The sequence below is a fragment of the Ascaphus truei genome, chromosome 10, assembly GCF_040206685.1.
Source record: "Ascaphus truei isolate aAscTru1 chromosome 10, aAscTru1.hap1, whole genome shotgun sequence".
NCBI lineage: Eukaryota > Metazoa > Chordata > Amphibia > Anura > Ascaphidae > Ascaphus > Ascaphus truei.
The window spans coordinates 59,985,466-59,996,821 of NC_134492.1; the positions used below are offsets into that span (position 1 = coordinate 59,985,466).

Genomic DNA, 11,356 nt, shown 5'->3' on the forward strand with positions numbered 1-11,356 from the left:
CCTCTCTCTGTAATTGTCACATTTCTCTTTTGTTCTGAATCATATCATGCCGATTTACCCCAAAAAGATCCAAATAAAACTTATTCATTCATTTATAAAATATATAAAAATGATAAAAAGATTATTTTTCTTTGGCCCGCGGAAATGTGCACAATATACCATGTGTCCCGCGTGCTGGAAAGTTTGGAGACTCGTGGTGTAGATCGTCGCAACCTCCGAATGTAGAATCTGACTGGTGGCAGATAGAGGTCGTGTACCCCTTTATAACTAGCCAAGGAGTTACAGGAGGATCTGTCCGGAAAACCTTAAATTATACAGAGAATTAGCGGGGGGAAATGTTCCCATCAATAGAAAGAAAAAGCGCAGGCAAGGTTTCGAGGTATATTTTATTTAAATAACAGTGCGGATAACTTTGTGACCATCTCTGAGGATGTATTTAGCTTTCCAATAAGCGGTAATTACACGAGGACCTTTCAGGGTTCTCTGACATTTTATCGTTGTCTCTTTTTCTCCTTAAGGCAGCGGTGCTCAACTCCAGTCCTAAGCCCCGCCAAACAGGACAGGTTTTCAGGAAATCCCAGCTTCAGCACAGGCGGCTAAATCAGAGGCTCAGTCGAAGTATACCGCAGGTGACGATCCTCTCTGTCAGCGTGCATGGCATTACCCAGAATCCTCGCCTGCGGTATCCCTGTATGCTTGGCAAACGTTGGTGCAAATTTACTAAGAAGTTTGCTTTAAATGTTATTTTGTTTTGCAAACGTTTGAAGCTCAAAGTTAGTAGAGTAATACAGGTTTGGGATGCCTGCTGCTCTGCAACGTACGTCCATGATGCATTCCGAGATAACCCTGCTGCATGGGTGCTTCATTCAAGTATAAACAAGGAGTCAGTTCAAACGGTACAGACTGTTACGTGTCATATTACGTGTTATAGTGATACTCCAGGTACAGTATGTATGTACTGGGCTTACAAACTCCTATGTGCAGTCAGCATCATAACATAGAGAGAGAAGGGGGGAGGGAGAGAGAGGAGGGGGAGGGAGAAAGGAGGGGGTGGGAAGAGAGGAGGGGGGTGGCAGAGAGGAGGGAGAGAGAGGAGGGGAGGGAAGAGAGGGGGGGGGGGTGGTGGGAGAAAGAAGGGGCTGGGAAGAGGGGGAGAGAGAAAGGAGGGCGAGGGAGAAAAAGGGGGAGAGAGAGGGGGGTGGGAGAGAGGAGGGAGGGTATATTAGAGAGGGGGAGAGAAAGGAGGGCGAGGGAGAGAGAGGGGGACGACAGAGAAAGGAGTGGGTGGGAAGAGAGAGGAGAGTGGAGGTGCGAGAGATAGAGAGGGGGGTGGGAAGAGAGGGGAGAAAGGGTTGGGAAGAGAGATGGTGAGGGAGAGAGGGAAAGAGCAGGAAGGGGAGGGTGGGGGGAGAAAAGTGGGGAAGAGAGACAGAGGGAAGGAGAGGTGGGGGAGAGAGGAAAGGAGAAAGAGAGGGGGAAGAGACGGAGGGAGACTTAGAAAAAGGAAGAGGGAAACAGAATGAAAGAGATATGGAGAGAGAGAGAGAGAGAGAGAGAGAGAGAGATTTCTGATGCTTCATTTTCCTATATTACAACAATGTATATTTCCATTAAACAAATGATTTCATGTGGAAGTATTAGAGCGCACAGTATGTGAGAGCACAGTATTAGAGCGCACAGTATTAGAGCGCACAGTATGTGAGAGCACAGTATTAGAGCGCACAGTATGTGAGAGCACAGTATGTGAGAGCACAGTATTAGAGCGCACAGTATTAGAGCGCACAGTATTAGAGCGCACAGTATTAGAGCGCACAGTATGTGAGAGCACAGTATTAGAGAGCACAGTATGTGAGCGCACAGTATTAGAGCGCACAGTATTAGAGCGCACAGTATTAGAGCGCACAGTACTAGAGCGCACAGTATGTGAGCGCACAGTATTAGAGCGCACAGTATTAGAGCGCACAGTATTAGAGCGCACAGTATGTGAGCGCACAGTATGTGAGCGCACAGTATGTGAGCGCACAGTATTAGAGCGCACAGTATTAGAGCGCACAGTATTAGAGCGCACAGTATTAGAGCGCACAGTGATTCCCAGGTATCGGTGAAGGTAAAACTATACATTTGGCAAAGTTCCAATGGGGGGTTGTTCCTTAAACTCTGATAGTGCCGATCAGAGCACTACCGCACAGAAACTCCCACTGAGATCAACGATTGGCACCATCACAGTTTAATGAAAAACTCAAATCAGCATCATATACACACACACACACACACGTATATGTATATGTATATATACATACATTCATACACACATATATAATGCATCATTTCCCTTTAACACAAAAAAATAATTTAAAGCTGCAGTTCAGTCAATATCCTGCATGTGGGTTTTTTTAATAAATCAGTTCTGTATTAAGAAAAAATACTTTTAGCATTTTCTGTTTTTAAAAAAACAACTTTGAAAGACCAATTTTCTTGTATTCTATTTTAACAGCCATTTGCTAAGGCACTGCCCCTTCATGTCCTGTCACAAGCCCTGGCACACCCCTTTGTCAGCCCTGCCCTCCCTCTAGCACATGTCAGTGCAGGAGTGCTCATGAATATTCATGAGCTTCCACTGAGTGACAGAAGCAGAAGAAAAACAGATCCCTTCACTAATTATGTCACCAAATTTCGCCTATCAATACATGGAGAACGAATTGACTGGCAGCTATAAAGTTCTCTAGGTAATTAGAGATTGCCCACATGAAACTATTGAAGTAAAAAAAAAATGACTGAACTGCAGCTTTAAGAAAGTATTAGTACAGTGTACAATTACTATCAGTAGTACTCACTACTCATTTCCTATGCGCCCGGACAGTTTAGCAATGATCCTGTAGTATAACAGTTTATCCTTGTATAGCCTGCCAGTGTACGCAGCGCAGTACATCGAACGTTTGCAGACACAGTCCCTGGTCCGCGGAGCTTACAATCTAGGAATTTGATGCCCGAGGCACAGGGAGACAAAGTGACTGGCCCATGGAGCTGACACCGGGAGTTGTACCCGGCTCCCCTGCTTCACACTCAGTGTCATTGTTATCAGGTCCGTGTCTGTACTCACTCAGCTGCTGCTTCAGCAAACATTTCTTGTATTGTAGAGGTGCTGAGGGGCTTTGTTACACATTGATTTTCTTTTCCTATATATATATACTACACCACGGATGGCCAACTCCAGTCCTCAAGGGCCACCAACAGGCCAGGTTTTTGGGATATCCCTGCTTCAGCACAGGTCGCCCAATCAGTGGCTCAGTCTTCAACTGAGCCACCTTTGCTGAAGCAGGGATATCCTTAAAACCTGCCGCTTGAGTACCGGAGCTTGGCGCCCTGCACTATACAATGCCCGTCACTCCCTTTCCAACTCGTCTTCCTCAGATGCTATTCTGCAAAGAGATTCTCCCCGTGCGGTTATTACCTGTGCGGTCACCTGTGCGGTCACCTGTGCGGGGAGTGGGAGGGGTGTGCAAGTATGTAACAGGTCAGAGATAGGGGTCGCGGGTCCAGCAGCGAATAGTGAAAGGAAAGCAGTACCCCCCCACTCTTTTTAACCCATGCTGATTTTAGGCTCGAAGACCCCCATGCCTCCAGAGACATGAACCTGGAAAGGAAGCGTCGGGACCCCCCCCCTCCCTTCACGGGAAACATAATGGCCGCGTGAGGCTCCTGCGTTACGCGGGCCAATAAGACGCCGTGACGGATGATACGGAGCCATGTGACAAGGGGGATTTAAATATGCGCTACCAAACAGGGGGTCCCAGGAGCTGAAATTAAGGCGGTACAGCCCCTGGCTTCCAACACCAGGAGGGTACTGCGCCTTTAAATAAAGGTGTTGACGCCTGCTCAGCCAGAAGACCCTGCTATGCGTGTGCTGGCCCTCAGACCTGCCTCATTCCCCCGCACATGTCACTCAGCGGTTAAGCGGTAGAAGAGGATTCTGGGTAGTGATATGCTTCCTATGTATGTTGAACATGGCTGTTTCCCCAGATGCATTGCACAACGTGTACAGCCCAGACTGAGATACGGTGCGCAGCATCAGTGGACACGCTCAGGGCTACGGACACGGGGGGAAGGAGCCGGTACAACTGTCCCAAGCCTGGTGGCTTTTGAGGCGCTCGCCAGGGCGATAGCAGAAGTTGGGTCCAACCAAAAGTCGGCTACAACTTCCGTGATCAAACGTCCTGCTGTGCCGTACTCCACCTCCCCCCGGCTGTGCCCTCATCCGCCACCCCCCGGCTGTGCCCTCCTCCACCTCCCCCCGGCTGTGCCCTCCTCCGCCTCCCCCCGGCTGTGCCCTCATCCGCCTCCCCCCGGCTGTGCCCTCCTCCACCTCCCCCCGGCTGTGCCCTCCTCCGCCTCCCCCCGGCTGTGCCCTCATCCGCCACCCCCCGGCTGTGCCCTCCTCCACCTCCCGGCTGTGCCCTCCTCTGCCACCCCTGGTTGTGCCCTCCTCCACCTTCTCCCAGCTGTGCCCTCCTCCACCTTCTCCCGGCTGTGCCCTCCTCCTCCCCCCGGCTGTGCCCTCATCCGCCACCCCCCGGCTGTGCCCTCCTCCACCTTCTCCCAGCTGTGCCCTCCTCCACCTTCTCCCGGCTGTGCCCTCCACCCCCAGGCTGTGCCCTCCTCCACCCCCCAGCTGTGCCCTCCTCCTCTGCCCGGCTGTGCCCTCCTCAGCCCGGTTAATTCCCCCACCCTGCTCAACAGTCCTTCAACAAAGGCCCCCACCCACCGCCGCTTAAAAACTCAGAGGGGCAAAGATCAACATTCTGGGCCCCTTAAAAGCGGTCAGTGTGCCCGGCCACGCTCACCGACGAGACCGGCCACGCTCACCGACGAGACCGGCCACGCTCACCGACGAGACCGGTGCATCAGGATTCAACGTGTTTCTCCCAAAAATTCCCTCTCCAGATCCTAAAACAGAATTTATAGAACTCTACAGCAGTATTTCCCCGCCCCCAACCCCAATAAAATACACGCGCACCCCGAATTCTGGTCCAAAATCTCACAGTGACATAAACACAGAATGTGAATGGGGACTTGCTAATGTTGGTTAGAAATGAAAATATGATTGATGCGGTATATATGAAACCGCCATTGATGTGCGATCCTTGCATAGTTATAGTCCGGTTTAGCCAGGTTACATTGCGGCAGAAACTGAGCGGGGTTTGCGGATATATCGAGCGACTCTCTGCAGTTCCCTGTGCTGGGAGTCAGAGGGAACAGCGGTGTGCTCAGTAACACCCTGCACACTCTGCCGTCCTCTGTGTTAGGCCTGGGAAGGCACGAGGTGTGTGCATGGCATATGGGCTCCCTGTGCTATAAAGCAGGAGGAGGGTGCAGGTATATGGGCTCCCTGTGCTATAAAGCAGGAGGGTGCAGGTATATGGGCTTCCTATGCTATAAAGCAGGAGGGTGCAGGCATATGGGCTCCCTGTGCTATAAAGCAGGAGGAGGGTGCAGGTATATGGGCTTCCTATGCTATAAAGCAGGAGGGTGCAGGCATATGGGCTCCCTGTGCTATAAAGCAGGAGGAGGGTGCAGGTATATGGGCTTCCTGTGCTATAAAGCAGGAGGAGGGTGCAAGCATATGGGCTCCCTGTGCTATAAAGCAGGAGGGTGCAGGTATATGGGCTCCCTGTGCTATAAAGCAGGAGGAGGGTGCAGGTATATGGGCTCCCTGTGCTATAAAGCAGGAGGAGGGTGCAGGTATATGGGCTCCCTGTGCTATAAAGCAGGAGGAGGGTGCAGGTATATGGGCTCCCTGTGCTATAAAGCAGGAGGAGGGTGCAGGGATGGTGGGGGTGATAAGAGGGGCATGCTAAGAACCCATTAAAACATGGAAGTTCCACGTTGTGAAAGAATAAGCAAATCAGGGTGTTGCTTACTGCCCAATCCCAGCACTATGGGACAGTACCACTGCTTTTCATTTCTACATAGAAACATAATATTCCACTTTTCTAGTAACCCTCCCCCTTACTACTCCATTATTTTGCTGTACTGAGGATCATATAATGGCCCTGATATTAGCATTTTTTACCGTTCTTTTTGGCTTAAATTATTCTGGCAATTCGACCATTAAATTCATGCTCCTGCAGGCCGAGGGTCCGTCAGATGGACGCCCCCGAACCAGCTTCACACATTTCAAATCCCCCAACTTTGATTTCCATCCCCGTCTGTTATATTCTAGGCAGGGGGGGATGACGGCCCCGTTATAATCGTATGAAAAGTGCGCTGTGACCTCACTAAATAGATTCTATTCATTCCCAGAATAGATAAGGTGCCGATAACGCCGTTAAAATTATAAATATGTTTTTTCCCTTCAAATTCCCATCCGCAAATCAATGCATTTCCTACAAATGTAAACTTTACCGACGCAATAATTACACAATTTTGTACGGACTGTATTTTAAGGCAATGCTGGGTGAAGTCCCACTTTGATACAACATGTGGAAATGCAATCAAAGTGAAGGCACTTACCCATGCAACTGCTTCTGTGCCATTTCTAAGGTCCGTTTCCTTTTTAATGGTAGGGGGAAAAAACACCCTCTCTTTCTCTCCCCCTCCTATCTTTACTGGCTCTCTGATAAGGACAGGGTGGGGGACACGGGGAAAGAAAACACCTCGTTGACCAACACCCCCCTTCCAATTCCTGAGACGAGATGGAATTTGCCATTCATTTTCACATGCCGAAAATGGACAGGCCGCCAGGTGTTTGCTATTACCACGGTTAGATATGTATTAGGGAAGCCAATTCTACGACTGAAAAAGGCCGTTTTCTGGCCGGCTCTGTGAGATGGCGCCGATCACTTTACCCAAGAAGGTGTAACTTAGTCTGGGGTCCCGGTGTAGGAATTGTCCATCGGCAAATATATAGGAAACCATGATATTGTAGGATTATCCATATTCCTGGGGCTTACTGTATGAGCGTTGTGTTTAAGTGACCCGCGACCCCCTAAACATGGATGTATGTAAAGGTTCGGTTATGGTGGTATGTAAAGCAAACTGTCTGCCCCCCGGGAAGCAGCCGGTTACCTAACTCTTTCGATGCCGGACGGTGAAAGAGCTAAAGGACGTAGGCCGCGGTCATCCAACGGTGACGCCGGCAAGCTCCCCGATCTGGTGACAAGCCAGCGCCAGTGCCAGCCAGATCGCACCGCGCTATGATGAGTCCGGACCCTAATCGTAACACGTAAACCCCACAATTCGGTTCTGATATTCTGTTTGACACCAAGCGTTCGTTTGGGTTATTGGAACAGCTTAGCGGCGGTAACACGTCGGACTACGATCCGTAATAGATTACTTGATGATCTCCCAACAAATAAATACAAACATGTTTAGCTAATGTCACCTTCTCCCCAAAACACGCGTCACTTGTTTGTTGAGCTGTTTCATTCTATAAATGCTTTCTTTTTGAAAAAACGATTTTGTGGGATTAAAAAAAATGGCAGAAATGCTAGGAAATGACAGTTTTGCTGCCCGGCGGTCCGGTGGTTAAAACCCGTAATGCATTGAAAGCTTCTCTCCCCGAGAAAGAGTTAAGGGTTCAAAAGAGGGATATTTACTCAGTGAAAGCAGGATGCCCAATCATTGTCGGGGGTACTTCGTTTCCCAGAAAAATAAATAACGCTTTGCGGAGGGATTGTCACTTTGAAAGGGGGTTTGTACGTTCGCTGTGATACTTAGCACCACTACACACTGCAGCAGGCTCGCATTCAAAGAGGCCGACACAACTGAGCATGAACTACAGCTGATGGCTTGGTAGGAAATGTAGGGGAATTTCATTGGAAAATGACGGGGTCTTTAAATCCCGTGACAAGGGGGACTTCCCCCTCTCCCCACGTCTTCAGGGATTTTTGCGCATGGGACGGGAATTAGGTGTTAGGCGAGAGCAATGCCAAGGTCAAGAGGGGTCCTTCCTACCCGGCGGACCCCGAAAACCCAACCCGTCCTTCTCCCACGGCACCGGTCTTGCCACTGCCCCACCGGGACTCCCCACTGTTTCGTCCTTGTAGCTATTTCCGTCTCTCCTACCCAATGGCCTCTGTGCCTCCAGGGTGGAGCAGAAAGAGTTCGGGCGTCCGAGAAGTCTGTCCGGGGACGTATCGGTGAGCAGGACTGTGGGAAATTCTGACCGGCGGCAGGCGCGGCCTCTGTAGCCAGACTCTTCTTGGGCTGCGCGGAGGGTGGAGACTGGCTTGCGAGGGGATGGGGGGAGGTGTTTCCCGTAGAGGACACTGTCATCCTGCCCCAGGTTCCAGGCGTTCGTTTCCCCGCCGAGCGTGCCCAGGTTGTTCTCGGTGGGGGCGTTCGGCTTGTTCTGCATTGAACACACACAAACGTCAAAGAGTTGGCTCTTACCACTCGGCAGGCACCTGCACACCCGTCCTGCAGCTTCTCCGAGCAACACAATGAACCAGTGACATGTTTAGGGGGTCGAAACATCCCGACTGATGCCTGGGAAAACTCTTAAACATATTTTTAAATAATTTTTCAATGTCATATATGAAGACGTGAGACTCGGAAGACTCTCATCATTATGTGTGTGTATGTGTGTGTATGTGTGTGTATGTGTATGTGTATGTGTATGTGTGTGTATGTGTGTGTATGTGTATGTGTATGTGTGTGTATGTGTGTGTATGTGTATGTGTATGTGTGTGTGTGTGTGTGTATGTATATACTGTATATGTATGTATACAGGGCTCGATGAATGCACTCGCGCCCTCGCTTGGGGCGAGTACATTTTACCTGCTCGCGAGTGTTAACGGCGGCGGTGTGGTGCAGCGTCTCCCGGCATTCTCCTGATACTTCCCCAGCAACTTTGGTGTCTCTGCTGCAGCTCCGTAAAGATGGCTGCACGGCGTCAAATGATGTTGCGTTGCCATGACGCTGCATTGCCATGACATCGAGACGCTAGGTGACGTTGCCACATGACATCATTCAGCATCCCGTTGTCATGGCAACAGCACAGCCATCTTTATAGGAGCTGCACAGAGACACGAAAGTTGCTGGGGAGAAATCAGGAGAATGCCAGGAGACGCCACCGCACCCCGCCACCGGTAAAACTCGCAAGGAGGTAAAATGAGGGGGGTGAGAGGGTTTTTTGGGGGGGGGGGGGGGGGGTGGTGAGGGCAAGTTACTTTTTTTGAGCGAGTGTTTTTTGGGGGGAATTTGTCGAGCTCTGTATATATAACAAAATATTTCTCGTGAGAGAAATCAAGAAACAGCACTCAAATGTAAACATGAAAACCTGTGTTAGAGAGTACATAGCACACTTATAACCAACATTTCTGTCCTGAGGAAGGCCCTTCCTGGACAGAAACAAAGGTTATAAGTGTGCTACTGTATGTACATTTCAGTGTTGTTTCTTGATTTCGCTCACGAGAAACATGTTGTTCTATTGATGCTTACGGAACATGCACCAGGAAATAATATTGATTGTTGGAGTGCCAGCTTATGCTCTTTTGGTGTGTGTGTGTGTGTGTGTGTGTGTATGTGTGTGTATGTGTGTGTATGTGTGTGTATGTGTGTGTATATATATATATATATATATATATATATATATATAATGAAGTGTAAAAGCCAAAATATATACACTCATTGATATTTTAGTGTACAATGGAGCGGAGTTCCTGGCTGCCATGTATGTAGCGTTTTTCCTGTCTCTGATATACGTACACACGGATGCACACACGCACACACACCTGTGTTTCCAAGTCCAGCACTAAAAAAATCACATACACGAGAGGTGTACATATGTGGAAAATGGATGGATAGATATGCAGATACAGTATATAGATGATAGGCAGATTTATGGATGTTAGATATGCAGATATATAGATTGTAAATATGCATATGTATAGATGATATATATATATGATAAATATGCAGACATAGAGATGATAGATATGATGATATATAGATGATAGTTATGCAGGTATATTGATGATAAATATGCCGATATATAGATGATATGTATGCAGATATATGGATGATAGATATGCAGATATATAGATGATAGATATGATGATATATAGATTATATGTATGCAAATATATGGATGATAGATATATGGATGATACATATGCAGATATATAGATGATAGATATGATATATAGATGATAGTTATGCAGGTATATGGATGATAGATATATGGATGATAGATATGCAGATATATAGATGATAGATATGATATATAGATGATAGTTATGCAGGTATATGGATGATAGATATATGGATGATAGATATGCAGATATATAGATGATATGTATGCAGATATATGGATGATAGATAGATATATGGATGATAGATATATGGATGATAGATATGCAGATATATAGATGATATGTATGCAGATATATGGATGATAGATATACAGATATATAGATGATATGTATGCAGATATATGGATGATAGATATATGGATGATAGTTATGCAGATATATGGATGATAGATATGATGATATATTGATGATAGTTATGCAGGTATATAGATGATAGATATGCAGATATATAGATGATATATATGCAGATCGATACATATGCAGATAGATTTGCTGCTCTGGAGCCCGAAAGTGTCATTCTTGAGGGTTGCGAACGGGACGTACCAGGGACTTGAAGTCGAAATCCTCCATGGACCGGAAGAAATCCAGACTCTTTGCAGCTGTGAGGCGCCCGGGCTCAGAGCTGTGTGTGCTGAGAGAGTCCAAGATCTCGCCCAAGAGGTCCATCTCACCGGCCGGGCGAGAAGACTGACTCACATCGTCGGACGACTCGTTGCTGTCGTAAAAGCCAGACGCCTCTTCGCTGTCTTCGGAGGATACCCTGGGGAGGAGAGGGATGTAGCAGCCGGGACAAGAGTGACTTGGGGGCAGGGTGGACCTGGGCAGGAGAGGGACCTAGCGGCCGGGACAGGAGTGACTTGGGAGGTGGGGTGCACATAGACCCTGCCTCACTCTGAGGACCCCCGGTGGGTTACTCACTTGCTCGCATTATCCACTGCGTCATAGTCATCCTGATGTGAGTCAAGGTTGTTGACGTGCGTAATAGGGGAGGGGTTCCTTCGCGTCTATGGAGAAAATAAAACGTAAGCTATTTCAGGACTGTGGGCGGCGTCATTCCTTGTGGTTGCACGGGGGGGGGGGGGTTATGCAAGTTGCTTGTCCGTGTCATGTTCAGAGCAGATATTTCTGTTAACTTTCTAAACACAGACTGAAGAACGTTAATATGTACATAGAGGAAGAGAGGAGGGAGTGTGGGGGGGAGAAAGGAGGGAGATGGGGGTGTGAGAGAGGAAGGAGGGAGAAGGGGATGTGAGAAGGGAGGG

The 11,356-nt window shown here is 48.4% G+C and overlaps 1 protein-coding gene and 1 long non-coding RNA gene across 2 annotated transcripts in view; both read right to left on the reverse strand.

The window, feature by feature from the left end:
* Window positions 1-368: 368 nt before the first annotated feature.
* On the reverse strand, window positions 369-4,530 carry LOC142503988 (uncharacterized). Its single transcript, XR_012804153.1, has 2 exons — window positions 4,442-4,530; window positions 369-4,285 (listed from the first exon to the last, which is right to left on the reverse strand). It is a non-coding gene; the product is annotated as an uncharacterized LOC142503988 (long non-coding RNA).
* A 152-nt stretch (window positions 4,531-4,682) lies between these two features.
* Window positions 4,683-11,356, reverse strand: part of DENND1B (DENN domain containing 1B) — a 160,547-nt gene continuing 153,873 nt past the window's right edge. The window contains exons 15-17 of the mRNA XM_075615498.1: window positions 11,013-11,098; window positions 10,638-10,854; window positions 4,683-8,350 (exon numbers count right to left, since the gene is read on the reverse strand). Of these exons, the coding sequence (XP_075471613.1) occupies window positions 7,934-8,350; window positions 10,638-10,854; window positions 11,013-11,098 (720 nt within the window). The 3' untranslated portion in view covers window positions 4,683-7,933. The remainder of the gene's footprint in view (window positions 8,351-10,637; window positions 10,855-11,012; window positions 11,099-11,356) is intronic.